This window comes from Prionailurus bengalensis, chromosome A2, assembly GCF_016509475.1.
Source record: "Prionailurus bengalensis isolate Pbe53 chromosome A2, Fcat_Pben_1.1_paternal_pri, whole genome shotgun sequence".
NCBI lineage: Eukaryota > Metazoa > Chordata > Mammalia > Carnivora > Felidae > Prionailurus > Prionailurus bengalensis.
Window position 1 is genome coordinate 75005563 of NC_057348.1, and position 24150 is coordinate 75029712.

Genomic DNA, 24150 nt, shown 5'->3' on the forward strand with positions numbered 1-24150 from the left:
ATGGATTTACTAAAAGTCAAATAAGTAGATGTGGTCTCTTTAAAATCTTAAAGAAAATGGCTTGGGATAATGATGGATTTTGATATTTCCTAACATTTTTCTTTTTGAGTTTTAATTTTAATTCCAGTGTAGTTAACAGGCAGGGTTCTATTAGTTTCAGATGTACAATCTAGTGATTCAGCACCTCATACATCACCCTGTGCTCATTGGGACGAGGGCAATCCTTATTCCCATCGCCTATTTAACCCATCCCTCCCCACGTCTCATAACATTTTTATGGGTAATTTCAGCTCAACTTCATGAACAAGTAAATTGAAAGATGTAAATAAAATAACTCTTTTAAGATAATGTTTTAAACAGTCTCCCAAATCTTTTTGGCGACCTAAATCCTTAAAGTTCTGCTGAGTTAAGTCAAGTATTAAATTAGATTATATTCATTAAATATCTAGATCATTTCCAAGTAAGATAAAACACTCACTTGTTAGTTAATGAACATAGGTTTACCTACTTTTGGTTTTGGTATTGCAGAGAAACTGAAGATAACTTGGACTTATTCAGAAATGTATTTTGTGACTTACTGAAAGATTGTTTTATGATGATGCACATGTTTCTAGACTTTTTGAAATGTATCCATAAATTTACCAATCTAAGAAATGCTGGTGTAACAGATCACAATTGCTGGCTTATTTTATTTAAAAAGATTTAAATATTTATTTATTTTTTAGAGACAGACAGAGTGCAAGCAGGGGAGGGGCAGAGAGTGAGGGAGACACAGAATCTGAAGCAGGCTCCAGGCTCCAAGGTCTGAGATGTCAGCACAGAGCCTGACGCTGGGCTCAAACCCACGAAGCACAGGATCATGACCTGGGAGGAAGTCAGACGCTTAACCGACTGAGCCACCCAGGCTCCCCAACAATTGCTCGCTTATTAACTTGCATTAAAAATGAAGTTTCTAAAAGAACAGAATTTTAATAAATGTAATTCAGACTACTGGAAATAATAAGGGAAACAACCTGGAGTGCAAGGAAAGTAAGATGTGTCTTTTTAATAAGAAAATTATGAGAAATGGAAATGTGTTTTTGAGGGAGGGAAAAAAAAGATTTTTTTCCTAGGCAAGGCTGGTTATCTGAAGAGGCAAACTCAAGAAAAAGCCTGAATGTAAAAGAGAAGTTGTAAAAGGGGATGTTTGCAAAGGAATGTTATGTGTGGTCAGGATCGATTAAGACTGGAAGGAAGAATTTTTTAGGGTGCCTGGATGGCTCAGTCGGTTAACTGTCCAATTCCTGATTTGGGCTCAGGCCATGGTCTCAAGGTTCCTGAGATTGAGCCCCTCCCCGGCTCTGCGCTGACAGTGTAGAGCCTGCTTGGGATTCTCCCACTCCCTCTTTCTCTGACCTTCCCTCACTTGTGCTCTCTCTCTCTCTCTCTCTCTCTCAAAAATAAACAAAGATTTAAGAAACATCACGCTTCATACTTTCATCAAACATGAAACCCTTTCTTCCTCCTCTCTTTTCCTTTGCTCTGGCGATGGCCCTCATTTGTTTCTCCCAGGTAATTGCTAGCAAGGGTAAACTCTAGACTTTAGAGGAAACTTCTATTTCAGACTAGCAGTAAAGGTAACTGGTCTTAGCTTTACTCAAGCTAAAGAAGACCTCTCATTGGTTGACTTCCCTCAGTTTACATCCTGAGTTAGAAGGGACCTCCCAGGAAGCTTCCATGATCCAGGATTCCCCCCTTTGGAGGGGCCCTACTTCCCTGGTTAAGGATAAATTGTAAATGAGGTATGTTCAGGACCTTCTCCTTCATTCTTGAATTTGTTGCAGAACCTCTTACTAAAGTAATGGCTGCCCAACAAAAATCCTTAGACTCTGGCGCAAAAGTACTTCCTGAAAATAAGATAGACCTTGATTTTCTCTTAGCTGAGCAAGGCTGGGTCTCTCCTCTAACCAAGACCACCTGCTATACCCCAATTAACAGGTCTGGGGAAGTTAAAACTCAACAACATCAGGTCACTGAGCAAGCCTCTTGGCTTCAAAGAGTTACTTGATTTTCATTGCTTTGAGTCTTGGGAACTATCCCTTCAAACTACTCCAAACATGAGGAATTATCCTGTATTTTGTAATTACAATAAGCTTCCTGGTGGTTCTCTCAAAAGCTTTAAATGCAAGTTCAGAGCTGGTTACCTGCAAACTAATGATGTCTCTAAGATTGGAATGTCAAAAGAAAAGAAACCAAGAGAACAGAATGACCAACTCAAACACTGTAGAGCTGAAGCGGTAACCTCTGAACATTCACAGGCCAAAAGGTCAAGACCTGTGAATATCAGAAGAGCGAACACACAAACTGAAAACTTCAGAGAGGTTGCTGAGTGCTGTTAATGCCTTCAATTGTGTCTCTTTAAGTTAAACCGGGAGTCTGATCAAAAGGCAGGGCTGTTAAAAAGAAAACCACAGGCTCAAAATGGCCTCACTCAGCTTAAGACCCCAAACCAGTAAACCAAGACTTCATCCCTGCCCAGCTGCAGTTTCAACCCCCAGAACTGTAGCCTTGAATCAGCGAACATGGGCATTTCCTGGTCCGCACTAGGGAGTTTACTGATCGACCCTCTCCATTCCCCTTATGAGAGTGACCTTACAATAATAATGTTCTTTGCTAATAACCTTTTTCATTCCCTATCTTTAAAAATCTCCCCATTTCTGTGCCTCTTTGGAGCCCCTCTCTACTTGCCAGATGAGATATAGATTGGTGAATAGATCAATCAGATCTTTAAAATTTACTCGAATGAATTTTTGTGGTTTCACAGATTATTAGTGTGTCCAATGATCAAATTAGGGCCACACATTACCTTCGCTTTCAGCTGGACTATGATGAGAGCACATGAAATTATGTCAGTAACAACGCTTGATCTTGAAAGCATAACATGGATTACTTTTTTTTTACTTTTTGTTTTTTATTAAACATTTTTAGGTATATTTATTTATTTTGATGGGGCGGGGAGTGCAGAGAGAGAGGGGGACAGATGATCAGAAACAGGCTCCATGCTGACAGCAGAGAGCCCGACGCGGGGCTTGAATCCACCAACCATGAGATCTTGACCTGAGCCAAAGTCAGACACTTAACCGACTGAGCCACCCAGGTGCCCCACGGATGAATTTTTTCATATACTTATTGTATTTATTTATGTCCTTCCTTATAACTAACTAAAACAAGATCACACAGGCACCCCTAATTTTTTAGCTCTGTAGCTGAGAAACAGAAAAGAAGCAAATGAGCACAGCATAAATTTAATGTAACCATTGGGCTCAAGTATCCTCTTAAGTTTTGATTTCTCTAGTGATTGGAGAAAAGTAAAAGGTATAGTAAGTTCCATGGTGATGTGTATGATGAGGGAGAAGTTCCTGTTTTATGATGTGTCTTACTTGGCACTTATTTCTGAAATGAATGTTTCCCAGCGTCTTCTCATGACCACAAAGCTAATGGGGCATTTCTGTTAATGTAATTCTGCAGCAGATTTCTAGTGCTGTTTCTTGGAAGTTTTTGGTTAGTTGTTGTTGTTTTTGAAAAAAGCTTATGTGTGTGTGTGTGTGTGTGTGTGTGTGTGTGTTTATGATACATATACGCGAAAGAACAAAACTATGGAGTGATTCCAAAGGCAGATAAAACTCATCTTGTCCATGTTTTTAACCAACCACAATCAAGAAAGAGCACCTAGGACACACACAAATTTTATTATGAAAATTGTTACCCACATGACTTTATGTTGATCAATGCATGATGATAAGAGATTTTTATTGATCTTTTTTAAAGTTTTTATTTTAATCGCAGTTAGTTGATATACTTACAGGCTATATTAGTTTCAATGTAAAGTCACTGTATGGGAAAGAAAGAGATCTTTAAGAACTTTAAAGTCAGCTCTTGAAGATCTTTTAACATTTAACAGGTTTATACTAACATATTCCTTCTTGGGATTTACCCAAAAACCTATGCCCTAAACCCATTTTTTAAATAGTGCACCGAAATAAGATTACACTCACCAGAACAGAAAAAGAATCAGCCAAAATTATCTTGCACCTCTCTCTTTCTGCATGCAATTGTCAATGATCTTTTTAAGGAATTTTGTCTTTGTATGTATGCCGTGCTTTTTTTTTTTAAACACTATAGAGAAATACAACTGTCACCTCACGTTTTATATATTCAGATGGCTATCAATGTGACTTGACCTGTCATTCTATCTTTGCACTGAGGTGCTGAGCTTCTCAGATATCTGGAAGGGATGATGTCTAAGAGTCCACAGTGGTGCAGTTATGTTCTATTTCTATGAATTGTTTTATAAGGCACTTCCCACATGCTGTAACTCATCTAACCCCCCACAACCATCCCTGAGTGCTGGCTCTGCTCATCAGTGGCACAACTCCCCATAAGTTATTTAAACCCTCTAAACCTTATTTCCTTGTGTGTAACATGGAGTCCTCCAAATTCAGTTCACATCACTGGCACTGGGGGATCAGCTGAGATAATGCACATGAACCTTTGGCATAAGTGTCTGGCACAGTAATAATCACTCGATAGGAACTGGTTTTCATCAGGATTGTTGTCATGTCCACAAGCATAACCACTCCACAAAATGATATGTGGGAGTTGGGCATCGTGGGGCGTGCGTGACTTGAAAGGTAGGACTGATTTCTTTGCTTGATGGAAAACTTACCCAGAACAGACTCCTTCCGACATGTAAGATTCTGCTGTGGATCCTAGGGTCAGACGCATTTATTTTGGTAGCAACCCTTCAGGTCGGCAGTGGGTGCTGAGGACTGTACGACAGCCACTGGTTATTTCTCCATCCAACAAGTATTTATAGAGCACCTGCATCACAGCAGATTCTGTGCTAAGAGCTATGAGCACAGAAGGAAAACAAGACAGTCTCAAACATTACCTGCTAGTTGTGAGAAAAAAACCATTCATCATTCAAGAACTTCAACATCTCCATGTGCAGAAATACAATGTATGAATTGATCTACTGAACTACGTAGAATCAGACCAACCCTTTCTGTAATTGCGGGCTCATATTTATAATAACTCTTTCTTCTCTGATGACAAATTCTATCTGTCATCTATGTATGTATGTACGTATGTACCTATCCATCCATCCACAACACAGCCACGTGCCAATTAATGGATATGAACGATCAAATAATATTTGCTATTATTTCTTGCAGAGCTCACTGCTGTTAACTCTACAGAAGCTTCTTTGAAAGACGAAAATGGTAAGTTTGTCTATCTGCTTGCCTTTATGTTATGCTATAGCATTTTTTCCCTCACAATCAGGTTAACTTTTAAACTTCCTGACTTCAGATAGAAACCTCACAATGGTTGGATCTTCCAAAATAGACTGAGTGATAATTTAAGTCAATCCATCATTTCCCAGGGATCATCTTCACACAGTAAATGCAGGTTTGGGAATGAGAGGACCATCAAGTAGGGGTACAGCAAGGGCCTCTGAAGTCTTTCAGCAGTGGACTTCATTCACTTCTGTGGCCTTTGTTTCTACTGACTATGGAAAACATGATATCGAGTTGCTTCTGGAGTTTTTTTTAAGCCTTTGTTCTTGCTCATAGTTAATGAATGAACTGACACTGAGAGGTTCCCGTTCAGAAGGCATTGCGTGCACTGTGAGTGCCTTTTGTTTAATTCTTAATACTCACCATGGAAGAGTTTATTCCCATTTTACGCCTGAGGGCAATGAGCTAAAATTAACAAAATCTCTTGCACCATGCCACACAATGAGATCTGGAGCTGCAACCAGGAACAGCTGAATCCAGAGTTCATATACTAACTCAATTTTTATTCTCCCTCTAAGTCCAAAGCCAAGGCCTTGAGACAGGCTGCACCCTTTGGAGATGCCACAGACTGGTTTTTCACCCCAATTGTTTCGTTATTAGTTGCATGAATATGGGCACATTACTTACATTTGCTGAGCCAGCCAGGAATAACACAAATAACGCCTGAGTTAGCAAAGCCATAGGAGCACCTATGTGGAATGTATCGGGTATCTCATTTAGCGGACACATTGTAAGTACTGGTTTCTAGCCCTTTCTTCCAACATATGTGGGAAAGTAAGAAAGTGACATGGAGCGTTGGCTATAGTCTTGCTGATCTGCCCTCCAAGTCCAATATCAAGGGGCCTCTGGACCTTATGTAACATATTACCTGACGAAGGGCAAGGAGTTTTGATCGCATCACCCCTTGAGGTCCCTTTCACACCAAGGGCTAATAATTTTGGGTTCTGACTTTGTGGAGATCCTCGGCCTTGTGGTTCATTGAGTAGCCAGCCTGGTCCATCATTATTGTCATTAATTATTTCTGACATCATGTATTTCCTGTTACACTTCGAAGGATATGAAATATTATAGTCCTATAACATAATAGCTAGAATGATAGATACTCAGGGAGAAAAAGGAATGAGTTTGATCTCCTAAAGTTGCAGAGAAATTGAATTAATCCCTTACTTCCATTTTATGTAATGCCCTCTTAACACAAACCTCTCACCCACCCTGCCATGAACACCACCAAATTTCCATGATTTGTACCATTGCTAGGAATCTCACTGAATGCACAACATGTAATGGCTGAGATCCTCCAAAATAAGCAATTCAGCTTTATATCTGTGCTTAATCATTTGATATCTTGGATAGGTATTACGTGAAGTGATGCAGAATTACACAGTAGCTGAGGATATGTGCTTGAACATCATGTTCCTGGATTTGATATTTGGCTCCTCGTACTAATGATAGAACACTAGGCAATTACTTCTATATCCTCGATTTATTTTTAAAATGGGAATGAAAGTAATAATCTCAGAGGTTATTGACAATTAAATAAGATTAAAGTTTTGCATGCGAAGCTCTCAAGTAAGTGGTGGTGAGTTTGTGGTCAATGGACATTGGCAATTATTCTTACTTCGAGACATAGTCGGGGTGAGGAAGTGCTAAGAGCTCTTTATCACCAATGATCTTTTCCATTGGATTCGCTCATTAAAAATGTGACTGTTCCTTTGAATATGTGGGAATGTTCTAAGTCAACTTCTCAGAGGTTGGTGATTGAGGTGACCTGCAAGCTGGATTCTGAATTGTCCTAGTGGCGTGGTAGTGCTGATGGGGGTGTAGATGTTTAATGTCAGGTTGTGGTGGTGTCGGGCAGTCACTTCAACCCAGGTCATCTGAAACGTATGCTGTCAACCCCTCTCTCATGTAAGTCCTCGCCTTTCAAAAACACAGGTAAAACTAACCGATGGCTTCCTTTAGACCCCCTGCAGCTGCAGCTCATGAACACCTCTGCCTACTACACCTACCTCCTCCTCCTCGTCAAGAGCATGGTCTACACCATCATCACCGCCATCTGTCTGCTTGGGAGAGCGGCACTCTGTGACAATGGGAAGAGTTCCTGACCCGTGGTGGCACAGGGTCCATGTTTCTCCATTGACTGTTGTCACTAAAAGTGTCTGCTGAGGGTCTAGCGGGGCTTTCTTTCTGGGTGGTTCATTTCAACTCACACGTCGCCTTTTTCTATGTGTCATCATTGCAGAATGGGTTTGCAAACTCCTGGGCAAACAGGAAATGTCACTCTGCACCAAGAACAGACTCTGCCATGAGTCAGGGGCGGGGCCGGGGGGCACTCACGGGGCTTCAGCACCGCTCTCTCCTTCACGCCCACCAGCCCGTCAGCCACCCAGCACCCTCGCCTCTGAGTACCGCTGGCGTGCAGCTTCCATCGCGGCCCCTGGGGCTCTGTATCCAGATAATTGCCTGGAGGCCTTTTATTTTACATACATGGAAGCTGCCATCTTTGCTACCTGAGTTTTGTTCTGTTGTTCATAACAGGCATAATAAAAATAATCAAAAGTGTACTTTTATCTCTGTGTTCTTTCATTTGGTGAAATCTGAGAGGCTAAGGTAAGGAACAGCATGACAACTGAGCCTTCAAATTCAGCATTGGTTGTAATCATGGCCAATTCCACATTTCTAACTCTTTCCCTGAGAGAGTCCTTGTGATGCCTTCTTTGGGGCTCTAGCCCCGGGCGAGCCACTGTCAGTGAAGGGCTCAGGTTATTCCTTAGCAGATTCAGACTCATTTGGTTTAAGACACTCTGGTGGCCACAGTATCACATGTCACCTGACAGGTGGGTATGTCAGACCTGGACCAGTGTCTCACATACGCCATGTTTCCTGATGTCATAGGAACCCCAGGACAGCTGCACTAACACGGGAAAAGTAGGGTGGTGGAGAGGTTAAGTGCTTGGACTCTGAACCTCAAGTGCTCGGATATAAATTTTGGGTCTATAGCTATTTGAACACTCCATGCTGTAATGTTGTCATTTGTAAAATGGACTTACACTGACACGTTTCCTGGAGTTGTGTGGATGTGATGAGTTTTTATTTAGGAAGTTCAACAGCATCTACTGCAGGCAGCTCTACTTTAGAAATAATAGAGAACACACGCACGTACACACACACACACACACACACACTAAGTATGACACTCATTTATATATGTGTGTGTATTTCTACAAGCATGGATGTACAACAAAATGTTCAATGTGGTAGGTGGGTAAAAAAATAAATGTTTTTCTATTTTCGGTAATGAATGCACCTAAAGTAAAAACTTGTATATATTAGAATGAAAACAATGCCTCATTTAAAATTGGAAAGGATTTTTTTTTGTTTATTTACAATTAGTTTCAGTTTCTGTGAAACAGCTGCTTTTGGAATCCAAATACAGGTTCCCAAGGGGAAATAACACAAGATCCACCAGATATAAGGAAGAGGAAATTTAATTTTCTACTCCTTGATTCTTGGGAAATTGATCAGACCTTTTTAGGACAAATACCCGGGCCTCTACCTAGAAATCTGGAACTGATCTGGAACTGTTTCTGAGTGTGGAAAGCACAGAGGCAAAGGGGAGACTAGCAAATGACCCAGAGCCGTGTGGGCTGATTTCAGTGCCGGGCACTCCTAGCCAGTGTCCCCTGTGGCTTCCAATCCTCAGCCCCTCCCTTCCCCAACCCGACCTGGGCAGCCCTTCGGGCTCTGTTCTGCACTGGCAGGTGCAGAGAGGGGGAGGGCGGTGGTGCAGGGGACAGTGTGGGGGGCAGGAAGGGGCTGCTGTTTTGTTTTCTCAGGGTTTTTCTGGTCTATGTGCTCTGTCAAATGTGGTTGATTCATGGAAAAGGCTTGAAGTCAAACCGGCCCCTACTGGTTGGGGCTGTGCAAGCGGTGGCTGGGGTGCTGCATGTTAAAATAGGGGCAGTTAAACCACAGCCAACTTTGCTCACTTCCAAAAGGTCACAGCTAATGAAAGAAAAATCCATCTGCACACACGCATACGAGTGCTGCCAAACATACTCTTATCCTGTGGGTGAGTGCCAGAGTCCTGCTCCAGCAGGTCCAGGGGTTCCCGAAGGAAGAACGGTGTCAGTGAAAATAAAACAAAACTAAAATAAAAAACTAAAACTAAAATAAAAATGGACACAGACAACAGCAGTGTGTTGAACTGGCCGATTTATTGCAGTAAATGTGGCGTTCTATATGCTAGCCATTTCCTTGTAGCATACGTCATCTGTGTTTTTCTAACATCACGTAATTTTGAAAATGTTCCTATGTGTAAACAACCTTTAAGAAATAACATGGCGATTTTCCCCTAACTTTCCTGCATACCCTTGGATTATTGATTAATTTCTTACATTATTCCATTATGCATCTGCGTTTATAATCTACAAAGCATTCACTTTGCTGTTCTCGTGAAAGGCCCTCCATTTCTCAACACCTCAAGTGGAACAGTTACAGGGACATGACCTCCTAACCACATGAGGCCAGAAGAACAATGTGTTTGCCTCGGTCCGAGGTGCCAGGAGGGGCCGAAAAAGCCTTAAAAACCCATGCCCCATACATTCTCAGAGAGACAATGCACCTAGGAGCCAATGAACCATTCTGTACCTCAACCGACTAGGTTCAGTCATCATCTGGAATGCCTCCGGGGGGCCAGGTGGGCCTAGGGGTTGAAGTCAACTGTGCCCAGAGATACACTCCTTAGTTGCCGGAGTGAGGCTTTCAAATCCATATGTCTCTCCTTTACAGGCCCTCTTTGCTGGCAAATGTATGAGGCTATCCTTTCTGTAAGTAGAGGAGTCTCCATAGGGGATGGCAAGGGCTAAATGTAAGGCCTCACAATTTCTTGAGGAACCTTATTTTCTTCCCTAATGTTTCTTTTCCCAGGAGGCCTGCCGAGGGCAATTCCACAACAGACAATACCCCAGGTAGTTTTAAGGCCAAATTACCTAAAGCGGGAGTCCACAGCTGGGGCCCTGCCACTCAGGCTGGGATAGCTTGGCTTCCAGCAGAGTCTGAAGACATTTCACCTGCTCAGAGTCATGTAAGTCAGTAAAGGAGCTTTGACTCAAATCTCTGTTAGAGTCCAAAACCCGTCACAGCATCCACTGCATGTAAGTAGAATTCCATGTGTACATATAGTTTCTTTTAAGCTCTAGAAAGTAAACAGCCATAAAGGAAATTCCAAAGAAGTTGCAGAACTCGAGAATTTCTCTCACATGCCAGTAAGCAAAGAGCATGAGCTATTCTTGAAGAGCAGTCATTCGGGTGACAGTGCTGGACTCCTGAACGTAGTAGAGATTCTTCTAGCACTGCTGAATTAGTAGTAGTTTGCTTTTTGTGATGACCAATAGTTTGAAGGTCATAACGGCAATCACTGATCCCTTAAATAATACCAAATAACCTATTGAATGTCAAACACTGCACATATTCATTCCTTCCTTGCAAGCATAAGTAGGTATTACTCATCCCATTCTGCGGATGAGACAGAAGTGTATTTGAGCTTGCCTAGCTGAGAAAGAGCACAGCCAGAACTTCGAGTCGGCCAGGGTCTCATGGCCTGTGCTCTAAGTAAACTTCTTGGATGTTTGTGATTCGGGGCTTAATTTCTGTCCTCAGTGAGCTGTTGCTTTGAATGCAAAATGTAATGTGGTTCTACTTCCCTCTTTTTCTCATTATTGTGCTTCCTGCTTAAAAACGGTGGAACTTTGCTTGTTACTTACGCTGACTTCTTGCACCCCCTGCTGGCCATGGCAGGTATGTCCTACACTTTATAATCCCTGGATTCCCAGCAAGTGAATTCTCTTACAGGACTCAGCTTAGCGAGTGGAAGAGCCTAGAAATACCAGGCAGGAGACCTCTTTTTCCACTTGTATACTCGGTGTGCTGGGAGTTTTAGGTAAGCGGCTCCTTCTTGTAAAATCCCCATTTCTTCAGGCACAAGTGAGAATTGTCTGATATGTTTGGTGTCCTATGTACTTGTGAAATCTACGGAGAATTGCTTGTGAATAATGCGTCTTTACATCTATATAAACGGCATCGCATTCCCGTCAATCCGTGTCTGTCCCTCCGTCTGTCCACTGCTCCTCTGTGCTTCTCCTTCTGCCGCTGGTTGCAGCCACTGCATGAATCCCTCCACCGCCAGTGACAGGCACATTTCCCTGGGAATGTCATCCGGGGGTCACTGGTGCTGCTAATGTGACTGACACTTGAATGCGAGTGTGATGCCACCACGTTCAAAGGCACTAACAGGGCAGACCTGGCATCGATGAAAACGTGGAGCAGAGGGTACGCTCACGGTCACGAGCAGGCAGTGAGCTCACACCTGCACCTGCGATTCGGCTGCGGCTTCCTCCGGCTTCTCTCGTGTTCGCTCCACTCCGGACGAGACTCGCCGCCGAGGCTCCCTGCGCTCGCGGGCGCCCGTCCTGAGCTTCCACGTCAGTTCCTCCCCTTTTCTGTGTTTGTTCAATTCCCTTTCCTGGGGGGACCTTTTTAAATAATAAATCTTTCTTCCCCATCTTACTGACGCTTTCCACATTTATACAAGTCTCTCCACTTATTGTGCCTTACATTTGCTATTTCCCTAACGAAGTGAATACTGGAGGCCATTTGTATGACCTACCAGGTGGTTTTGCTTTGTGCTTTGGTTTTGATTATGGTGATTTCTGCAGGGAGGAAAGTGTTCTCCAGGGAAAGAGGCCATAAATACTGACTCAAAGAATCCCCTGAGTCACAGGCAGGTTTTTAAGTCTGCTGCCATGTGCCCTCACAGCACTGGTTCATAGCGTAATAATAAAACCTATTTTTTGTTTGAAAGATTTTCTTTCTGGCAAGGGTTTTTCTCTTTTTTAGCGTAGCAACGACACCATTTTATTGTGCCTAACCTCGCCGAGAAGCTACCAGAACTGTGATGTCACTCTCAGCCTCTGAATTTCTTCCCTTCCAGGACTCCTGATAGTTCAGGATGCTTCGGAGAGGGCGGCACTCATACCTGGAGGTCTTTCTGATGGTCAGTTTTATTCTCCTCCTGAATCTGAAGCAGGTAACAAAAATGTGATTATCGTCTGTGTTTTCATCCGCCATTCAAAAGCTCAGCCCTCCCTGCCTCTCCTGTCAGAACGCTGCTGAGCAGACATCTCACAGCGCAGGCACTTGGAGACGGAAATAACCGAGACGTGGTCTTGATGTGGGAGCAGTGGGGAGACACAGAGTGTAAAATACGTGTAACCCGGGGACACAGACCCCGTGTGACCGGCCATGTGCATCTCAGATGACAGGCAGACGAGGGGAAGGGTCCGCTCCTCTTCTTACCCGTCATCCCCTATAGCCCAACCTTCCTCCCGGGTCCCCGTGTCTGAGGGTGCAGCTCTCTCTGAGCTGTTGCCCGTGAAGAAAGCAGAGCCTCCCTGGGGACTCGGCCCTTTCTTAGGCCTCACATCCCTGCCTTCTCCAGGCCATTTCCACCCTCTGTATTTCTGCCTCCTTTACCTCATTCATTGCACCACTTCCTGTCTTCTCCACCTTCCCTTCAGCATTTCCTGCTTTGGTTTCTGCAGCCATTTGCTGCCTCGGTCACCCTCTCCCTGCCCCGCCAGAGCGCCATGTCAAATACAACAATTGCATTGTCCTATGGCTTCCTCAAACCACTCGATGAGGTGGGAGTCTCATTATCCCTATCAGAGATGAACAATTTGAGGCACTGTGCAAGGTCACTGGAAAAGTCAGAGGAGGAGTTAGGTTTTGAAGCCGGTCTCAGTGCTGCGGCCCACACTCACAGCTAATTCATGTGGGCCTTTACTTTCATCATCACTTTTCTTCTTGTTTCACTATATACAACCTTTAGTATCACGCCGCATAGGAGCGTCAAGAACAGACATCCCTGCATTGTTCCCGGTCTTTGGGGAAAAGCATTCAGTCTTTCAACATTAAGTATGACATCAGCTATGGGTTTTCACAGATGCCTTTTATCAAGACGAAGTTCCTTTGTATTGAGATTGTTTGATCTGCCAAGCTGAATATTCTCTTAAAGCCCTCTAGTGAATATTTCACTTCAGGTATAAACCTTCTCTATTATAGATTTTTAATATCTATTCTTTTTTGCATTTTAAGTAGTTTGCATTAGAATATCTATTTGTTGACTTTTTGTTGTCATACTTCTCTTTAATTCTTTAAACATGGTATTGTATAATTTTTGAACACATTTGTAATAGCGGCTTTGAAGTCTTTGCTAAAGAAAGTAACTGGACACACTCAAGGACAGTGTGTATTCAGTTGTGCGGGATTTTCCTACTAATATTAATTACGCTTTTCTGGTTCTTTGCCTGTCTTCTTATTTTTTTTCTGGAAAAATGTTTTGTTGAAAATATATCGCAGCAGCGCTGGACTGTGAATTTGCCCCCAGTTTGCTTTCATCGCCGTTTCTATGTTGAGAATGTCACTTGAGTTAAATCTATGATATTATATCCGCTGCGGTATGTGGCTGATTGGATTCTCCTGTGTTCTTTTAATTATTTTCTTTTTCAGCCTAGATTCCTATGTAGCACACTGTGTCTACATGGCTTACTGGTAGCCAAGAACAAGTGTGTTCAAGCAACTTAATTAAGATTTCAACCCTCTGCCAAATGTTTTCATTATCTGTGTTGAGTAACTCATTCATCCTTCGGGCAATGGGCACACAGACCGTATGTGCTACGTGACAAGTCTTCCCACGTTATACTTTTTGCTGAGTATTTTCATGGCACCTCTACCTATGCCCATTATGAAGAACCTTCATGTCCATGGAACCGGGTGTTGGGAGGTGGGCAAGGAATGGGACTCACTCTAGACCAGAGCACCACTGCTGTTCCCCGACTTCTGCAACTTTTCAAGCATAAACAACTCTCAGATTGTTGCATGAAATTGGACATTTCCCAATCATTGAAATGGTTAGTTTTGTTTTGATCTATTTTACTTTTGCAGTCGGTTTTCAAGAAGAAGATTTGATGACCATGGCCAGAAGGCCTTGCTTACATTCACTTTTAAATTATGCAAAACATACACATTATTGTGTTTTAAATAAAAGTTTGTCTTTTTTTAGGATGCCCAAATAATTCCAAGTCATGTCAGCTCTTTATGGTGAAACACCATTAACTTGACAGGTGGAGAGTAAGCCCAGAAACAGGAAGACGTGGTAAGACCATCTTCCTTAGACTCCTGTCCAAGTGGGAAGGCATTTCATCTGCCCCCGTGTGTCTACAGCAGTGGAATAGGCTGGAAAGGGAAGCCTTCCAACAGCGATACCTTTATCTATTTATGTCACCACAAATGTCACCTGAACGGTGTGACATTTATGGAGTTTAGATGTGGGACACAATCTTTCATAATGTTCTCTGCTATTCATTCTCCTGGACCAGATTTGATCTTGGCTATCACATAGCAGACATTGTCTGAAGAAAAAATGTCCTATTTGAGGTGTGTTATCTGACAAGAGGAAAGCAACCGTGAGGCAGGCTGTTTCCTCTGCTTGTGAGGACGCTCTGTCCCTAACCCGCTCCCTCGGTCTTCCCACAGATCCTTTTTTCTTTCCCTTCCCTGCTTGTGAGAGGAATACATGCTTTTTGTAAAAATGCACATAGAGAACCCATCCTTCAAAATCTGCAGCCATATCACGGTTTAAAGTTTAGTTTGTATCCTGACAGTTTGGTGTTTGTAAATGTCACAGAATTGTGGCCGTACTGCTGATATTATGTATATTAAAAAATTATAATGTAAAAATTTTACAGTCTGTTGTAGAAATTTTGGAATATCCAGAAATGATTGAAGTCACCCGATTATATTCTTCTTGTCTTTCTGATTTGTGCATATGTATTTAGGTTTTTATTTTTATAAATATCATCCTATGGGACATATGGATTTTTCATTACATATTTGCTTTCATTTGATAGCATGAGCATTTTCTGTGCTACCATAATATCTCCCTCTCCTTCTCTCTCTCTCTCTCTCTCTCTCTCTCTCTCTTTCTCTCTCTCTCTCTCTCTCTCTATATATATATATATATATATAATTTTGGAGCTTCTGGGTGGCTCAGTCGGTTCAGTGTCTGACTCATGATTTTGGCTAAGGTCATGATCTCACAGTTCGTAAGGTCCAGCCCCATGTTGGGTTTCATGTTTACAGAACCTGCTTGGGATTCTCTCCCTCCCTCTCTCTCTGTCCCTCCACACTCTCGCTTTTTCTATCTCTCTCAAAATAAATAAATAAACTATGTAAATATAATTGTAAGTGGATGCAGTATATTTCATGGAAATATAATAATTATTTACTTTTCTTCTACTTTCAGACATTTAGATTTTTTTCTGACTTTTAGAAGGAAAATGTACATAATGGAGAACAAGTATTATTTTGTCAGAGATATTTCCTGAAGAAATAACTATGGAATGTAATGACAAGGTCAAATGTGCATTTGTGCAGGTCAGATCGGCTTCCTCTGTGTTTGTTCTGAGAATGGACCAAATGACACAAGTGCCACCAGGAGGGGCTTAGGAGGCTGAATTTTAACCAGAAAGAGTTTCTTAAGGTGGAAAAAGAGTTGAGGAGGGTCTGCAAATTATGGCCGTTGGACTAAGCCTCAGGAACTCAGTGGTGTGGTCACAGTTTAGAATATCCTGTCTCAGGAGGGGAGCCCCATAGACACCAAGCCCACTGATGATGCCTGAGTTGAATGTCAGTATATAATTTGCCCTGGGAGAGAACTCTTTCCTACACATGCTGGACTTAACCAGTAACGTGTGGTCCATGTTCATGGAAGCCAAGGCTCACCCAGAAACTGGCTCTTGATAACAGACCAAGAGGAGTGAAGTCTATGGTGTGAACATGCTATGAATTCCATCTGTGGAAGCCTAATTCATAATCTCAGCAATAGAGTTTTGTTTCCCCAGGCACTGGACACATTGGATCCCAGGACTGGGCACCCTGTCTGTACTGTGCTTGGGTTGGGTCGGGGTGGGGATGCTTGCTGTTTGTGCTCATGTGGCTGCACAGCCCTCCTCTGCTCAACCCCCAGCACACTTTTACCTCCCGTGCATGTCTTCTATTGAGCCGTGCTCAGCTTGACTCTCCAGTCATTTGTCCCTGTAGAGGGACTTAGATGATTCAGTACATGACATTCAATTACACAGTTGAACTCAAGGCCTCCATATGTCTGTGTTGTTGTGAGGAAGGAAGCCCCTCCTTATTACCCTGTCTACACTCTACCTGTGCTAACAGCTTCACGTGCCCAGTCTTCTGTCACCCTGCCTACACTGACAAAATTAGATGGGAAGTATGAGCCCCGGTAAATCAGACACCATGAAAAAGTGCAGATCATTGGTGGAATGTCAGGATTACCTAGGGTGACAAGAAGTCTGTGTGCTGGTCCATCAGAAGAGTGTCATCAGAGTGGACTGAAGGTACAGTATCTGAACAGTCCTGGTCATATGACTTGCAACTCATGAAGCAGCTACTTGGAATGAACTTGACATGAAATAGGGGAACCCCTCACCCACAGAATAAGAGTATGTTTGGCAGCCATTGTATGTGTGCGTGCAGATGGATTTTTCTTTCATTAGCTGTGACCTTTTGGAAGTGAGCAAAGTTGGCTGTGGTGTAACTGCCCTTAATTTATCATGCAGCACCCCAGCCACCGCTTGCACAGCCCCAACCAGTAGGAGCCGGTTTGACTTCAAGCCTTTTCCATGAATCAACCACATTTGACAGAGCACATAGACCAGAAAAACCCTGAGAAAACAAAACACCAGCGCCCTCCTGCCCCCCACACTGTCCCCTGCACCACCGCCCTCCCCCTCTCTGCACCTGCCGGTGCAGAACAGAGCCCGAAGGGCTGCCCAGGTCGGGTTGGGGAAGGGAGGGGCTGAGGATTGGAAGCCACAGGAGACACTGGCTAGGAGTGCCCGGCACTGAAATCAGCCCACACGGCTTTCAGTCATTTGCTAGTTTCCCCTGTTTGCCTCTGTGCTTTCCACATGCAGAAACAGTTACAGATCTCTACGTAGAGGCCCAGGCACTCGGCCTAAAGAAGTCTGAGCAAACTCCCAAGAATCAAGGAGTAGGTGGAAATTAAATTTTCTCTTTCTTGTATCTGGTGGATCTTATGTTGTTTCCACAGAGGCTCTTCTATTTGTTTTTCAAAAGCAGCTGTTTCACAGAAACTGAAGCTGATTGCAAATAAAGAAAAGATCCTCCCCACTTTTAAATGAGACATTGTTTTCATTCTCAGATATAAAATTTTTTACTTTAAATGCATTCATTAGCACAAATAGAAAAAAAATAAACAGTCATTTATTCTTTTCCCCACCTACCATTCTGAACATTTTGTTTTATACCCATGTTTGTAGAAATGTATGCACACATATAAATGAGTGTCATATTTCGTGTGTGTGTGTGTGTGTGCATGAATGTATTATTTCTTTAAATTTTTTTTTAACGTTTACTTATTTTTGAGACAGAGAGAGACAGAGCACGAATGGGGGAGGGTCAGAGAGAGGGAGACACAGAATCCGAAACAGGCTCCAGGCTCTGAGCTGTCAGCACAGAGCCCGACACGGGACTCGAACTCACGGACCGCGAGATCATGACCTGAGCTGAAGTCAGCTGCTTAACCGACTGAGCCACCCAGGCGCCCCATGTATGTATTATTTCTAAAGTAGAGCTGCGCCAGTAGATGAAAATGCTGTTGACCACTTCATGTGCCCAGCGTAATTATCTCATCTCATCCACATGACTCCAGGAGATGTGTCACTCTAAGTCCTCTTTACAAATGAGAAAATTATGGCACAGGGAGTTCAAGGAACTGTAGACCCAAGATTTAAACCCAGGCACTTAGGGTTCAGAGTCCAAACACTTAACCCTTCCACCACCCTACCTATCCAGTGTTAGTGCAGCTCTCATGCGGTTCTTGTGACATCAGGAAACATGGTGCACGTGTGACACGGGTCCAGGTCTGACACACCCGCCAGTCACATGACATGTGATACTGTCACCACCAGAATGTCTTAAACCAAGTGAGTCTGAATCTGCTGATCTTTGAAGAAGAAATAACCTGGACACCATCACTGGCCAGTGTCCCCAAAAAAGACATCATAAAGACTCTTTCAGGGCAAGAATTAGAAATGTGGAATTGACCATGATTAGAACCAATGCTGAATTTCTCGGCCCAGTTGTCATGCTGTCTCTTACCTTGGACTCTCAGTTTGATGACACCAAATGAAAGAATACAGAGACAAGAGTAGAGTCTTGATTATTTTACTTGTTCTTTTTAGGAAAAACAGTACAGAATTCATTAACAAAGATAGAGGCCTCAGGGTGTGTAAATTAAAAGGCTTCAAGGAAGTCATCTTGTTAAAGAGCCCCAGGGGACATGACTGGAAGGTGCCTACTGGCTTTTAGGGATAACAGCCAATGGAAAAAGGTGGACCTTTTGTGCCACCATGTGTTAGGAACTCTTCCCATTACCAAAGAGTGTGGGTTTCCCAAGCAGACTGACAGTGATAATGGCAGAATAGACCATGCTCTTGAGGAGGAGCAGGAGGTAGGTATAGTAGGCAGAGTTGTTCACGAGATGCAGATGCAGGGCGTCTAAAAAGAAACCATTTATTAATTTCACCTGCTCTCTTGAAAGGCTGGGACTTATTAATGGGAGCGGGGTCACATTATACATTTCCAATGATCTGGGTTGAATTGACTCTCCTACACCAATACAACCCAGTTGTAAAAACATCTACACCATCGTCAGCACTACCACCACCATAAAGACAACTCAGAATCCAGCTTGCAGGTCAAATCAATCAACAATCTCTGCAAAATTCACTTAGAACTTTCCAAGGTATGAATGGTAAGGTTGCATCTTTAATGAATGGATCCAGTGGGGGGGAAAAAACATTGGTGATAAATAGCTTTTAGCTTCTTGACCCCGTCTCTGTCTCAGAGTAAGAATAACAGCCAATATACATTGGCCACAAACTAAACACCACTGACTTTGAGAGATTTCCACGCAAAATGTTAATCTTATTTAACTTTTCAATAACCTATGAGATTATTATTCTTATTCCCGTTTTATGAATAAATTGAAGACAGAGAAGTAATTTGCCTGATCTTATACCATTAGTAGGTACCCGCAACATGACATTTAAGCAATATTTTCAGCTATGCTGTAATTCCGCATCTCCACGTGCAGTAAGTACCCATCAAATGATTAGCACAAATATAAAGAAGAATTGCTTATTTTGAAGGATATTAGCCATTACATGTTGTGCATTCAGTGAGATTCCTAGGAATCCTTGGAAATTTGGTGGTGTTCACAGTGGGGTGGGTGAAAGTTTTTTGTAAAGAGGACATTATATAAAAAGAAAGAAAGGGGTTAATCCAAAATCTCTGAAACTTTAGGAGGTCATGGCTTATTCACCTGTCTTTCTTGAATGTCTCATTGTATCTATGATATTGCAGGAAAATAGCTTTTATTATCCTTTGAAGTTTAGAAAGAAATATATGTTGAAATAATTAATGACAACCATGGTGGGACAGACTGACTACTCAACGAACAACAAGGCCAAGTCTGTTCCTATGGAAATTTACTTTACATGCTTTATCTCTAGAGTTAAGAACTCCAGAATTATTCCCCCTTGGTGTGGAAGGGACCTCAAGTGGTGATACGCTCATAACTCCTTACCCTTAGTCAGGTAATATGTTACATAGGGTCCAGAGGCCCCTTGATATTGGACATGGAAGGCAGACAAGCAGGGCTAGAGTCAATGCTCCTCATCACTTTCTTGGTACATATGTTGGGAGAAAGGGCCAGAAACCAGTACTTACAATGTGTCAGCTAAATGAGACACCCAATACTAGACATTCCACATATGGGACCTTATGTCTTCAGTAACTCAGTTAGGTGTTATTTGTGTTATCCCTGCTTGGGTTAGAAAGTGTCAGTAATGTACCACATTCGTGCAATCAATAATTAAAAGACTGGAGTTAAAGTCAGTCTGTGGCACTTGAAGTCTTGCACTTATCCCCCCACCCCGCCCCCATGTGTGCACCTGTCTCAAGACCTTGGTTTTGGGATTTAGAGGAAGCATAAAAACCGAGTAAGTGTATGAGCTCTTGATTCATATGCTCTTGGTTGAAGCCCCAGATCTCTCTGTGTGGCATTGTGCAAGGGACTTAATTAATTTTAGCTCATTGCCATAATGTGTAAAGTGGTAATAAAATCCTTCATAGCGAGTATTAAAAGAATCAGACAAAATGTACTTCCAGGGCACACCATGCCTTCTGTACAATAACCCCTCTGTGTTAGTTCATGTTATTGACTACTAGCAAGAGCAAAGACTCAAAACAAGAAATCTAGAAGCAAGCTGATGTCCTCAGTCATTAGAAACAAAGGCCACAGAAATGAATGAAATCTATTGTTGAAATACTTCAGAGGCCCTTGTTGCACTCCTAATTTATAGTCCTCTCGTTCCCAAGCCAGGATGTACTGTGTGAAGACGACCCCTGGGAAATGATGGGTTGACTTAAAATATCACTCAGTCTTTTTGCAAGATCCTGCCATTGTGAGGTTTCTATCTGAAGCCAGGGAAGTTCAAAATGTAAGTTGATCAGGAGGAAAAAATGCTATAGCATAACATAAAGGCAAACATATAGAAAAACTTACCATTTTCATCCTTCAGAGAAGCTTCTGTAGAGTGAATAGCAGTGAGATCTAAAAGAAATGAGAGTGTTATTCCATTGTTCATATCCATTATTTGACACATGTGTGTATTGTGGATGGATGGATGGATTCATGGATAGATAGATGCAATTTGTCAACAGAGAGGAGAGAGGAATTACAAGTATGAGCCCTGAAATTCCAGAAACAGTTGGACTGATTCTATGTAATTCAGTAGATCAATTCATATGTTGTATTTCTGCACATGAACATGCTGAAGTTCATGAATGATGGATTTGTATCTTTTTTTCTCACTAGAGGGTCCTTTTTAAGACTGTCATGTTTTCCTTTTGTGCTTGTATCTCCTAGCTACAATGCCTGCCACAAAGTAGGTATTCTGTAAATACTCATTGAATGGAAAAATAACCAGAAACAGTGGCTGCTATATGGTCATCAGCACCCACTGTTGACACGAAGTGTTGCTACCAAAGTAAATTCGTAGACACTAGAAACCACAGTAGAATCTTACACGTTGGAAGAAGTCTGGTTTAGGTGGATTTACTGTCTAAGGAAAGAAAGCATCCCTACCTTTCAAAGCATACATGCCCCACTATCCCCAGATCCGGCACTCGATTTTCTGGAGTGGAGGTGTTTACGGACGTGACAGCAATGCTGATGAAAGTCAATACCTATTGAGTGATTATTAGTGTGCCAGGCACTGTATGAAAGGTTCACATGCATTGTCTCATCCGATCCCCCAGTGACACTGATGTGAACTTAACGTGGAGGACTCCGTGTTGCACACAAAGAGATAAGGTTTAGAGAATGTCAGGAACTTGCTGAGAGTCATACCAGTCACCAGCAGAGCCAGCACTCAGAGGACACTCTGGGGGTTTAGATGAGCTAGAGTGTGTGGAAAGTATCTTGTAAAACAATCCATAGAAATAGAACATAACTCCAGGGCACCATTGTAGCACAGTTGGCTAAGTGTCCGACTCTTGGTCTCAGTTCAGGTCATGATCTCACTGTTCGTGAGTTTGGCACAGAGTCTGCTTGGGATTCTCTCTCTCCCTCTCTCTCTCTCCAACCCCCCTGCCACTTGCTCTCTGTCTCTTTCAAAATAAATAAATAAACTTATAAAAGAAGAGAAACAGAACATAACTGCACCATCGTGGACTCTCCGACATCATCTCTTCCAGTGTCTTAATTACTCTTAGCAAATGACCTCTTAATTGTAGAAGTCCAGCATTTCAGTGAACTTCCTTGCATGATAGGCCAAATCATATTAATAGCTGTCTGGATGTATAAAACCTGAGGTGAGGGTTGTATTTATCTACAGTGTTAAAAAAAAAGTACAACATATGTACAAGGACAAAATTTGTTAAAAAGATCAGGGACTATTGGATAGAGGAACAAAGAGTTGAAAGGCTGTTTTAGTCTATCTTTTTTTTTCTAATTTAAAAAAAATGTTCATTTATTTTTGGGAAACAGAGAGACAGATAGTGAGCAGGGGAGAGGCAGAGAGAGGGAGAGGGAGACACAAAACCCAAAGCAGACTCCAGGCTCTGAGCTGTCAGCATATAGCCCAACGCAGGGCTCTAACTCACAGACCATGAGATCATGACCTAAGCCAAAATTGGTCGCTCAACTGACTGAGCCACCCAGGTGACCCTAGTTTGTCTTTTTTCTAATTGATGTGTTCTTGTCCACACATACATGGTCCTGGTATGCAATTTTATGCACTCCATACAATCATATTTTGGTGCACTCTTAAAAAATGAGTTTGACAAAGGACACAAAAATACTGATTCGAAGGGGCACATGCACCCCAATGTTTATAGCAGTGCTATCGACAATAGCCAAAGTATGGAAAGAGCCCAAATGTCTATTGACTGACAAATGGATAAAGAAGATGTATACACACACGCGCACACACACACACACACACACACACACAATGGAATATTACTCAGCCTTCAAAAAGAATGAAATCTTGCCATTTGCAATGACATGGGTGGAACTAGAGTGTATTTAGACTAAGTGAAGTCAGTCAGTCAGAGAAAGACAAATACCAGATGATTTCACTCATATGTGGACTTTAAGAAACAAAACAGATGAACGTATGGAAAGGGAAAAGAGAGAGAGAGAGAGAAGCAAACCATCAAGCCATAAGGGACTGTCAACTATAGCGAAGGAACTGAGGGTTGATGGAGGGAGGTGGGAGCGGGATGGGGAAATGGGTGACGGGCATTGAAAAGTGCACTTGTGATGAGCACGGGCTGTTGTATGTAAGTGATGAATCACTAAATTCTAGTCCTGAAGCCAATTTTACCATGTATGTTAGCTAACTAGAATTTAAATAAAACCTCGAAACTAAAAAAAAATGGATTTGAGGTATAGGCTTTGGGAAAAATCTCCAAGAAGGAAAATGTTAGTATAATTATGTTAAATGTTAAAAAATCCTCAAGAGCTGACTTTAAAGTGCCTTAAAAATCTCTTTCTTTTCCATACAATGATTTTATTCATCATATTGTGCACCTGAAACTAATGTAACACTGTATGTTAACTAACAGAAATTCAAATGAAAAGGTAAAAAAAGATAAATAAAATCTGTTACCCTGCATTGATCGACATAAAGACAGTAAGGTAACAATTTTCATAATAAATTTGTGTGTGTGTGTCCTAGGTGCTCTTTCTCAATCCAGGTTGGTCGAAAACGTGGACAAGATGAGTTTAATCTCTCTTCAGAATCACTTCATTCTTTTGTGCTTTCATGTGTATGTATACATATAAAAATATACAAGCTTTGGGGCACCGGGGTGGCTCAGTTGGTTAAACGACCGACTTCGGCTCAGGTCATGATCTCGCAGTTTGTGAGTTCGAGCCCCACGTCGGGCTCTGTGCTGACAGCTCAGAACCTTGAGCCTGCTTCAGATTCTGTGTCCCTCCATCTCTCTACCCCTCCCCTGCTCACGCTCTGTGTCTGTCTCTCAATAATAAACGTTAAAAAAATTTAAAAAATATATAAGCTTTACCCAAAAACAAAAACAACAAGCAAAAAATTTCCAAGAAACAGCAATAGAAATTTTCTAG

General features: G+C 42.2%; 1 gene segment (V, D, J or C); it reads left to right on the forward strand.

Moving 5' to 3' along the window:
• The window catches only part of LOC122487723, a 190485-nt gene that overhangs the window by 29968 nt on the left and 136367 nt on the right, over nt 1–24150 (forward strand). The window contains 1 exon segment of the C gene segment in view: nt 5214–5261. Coding sequence covers nt 5214–5261 — 48 coding nt within the window.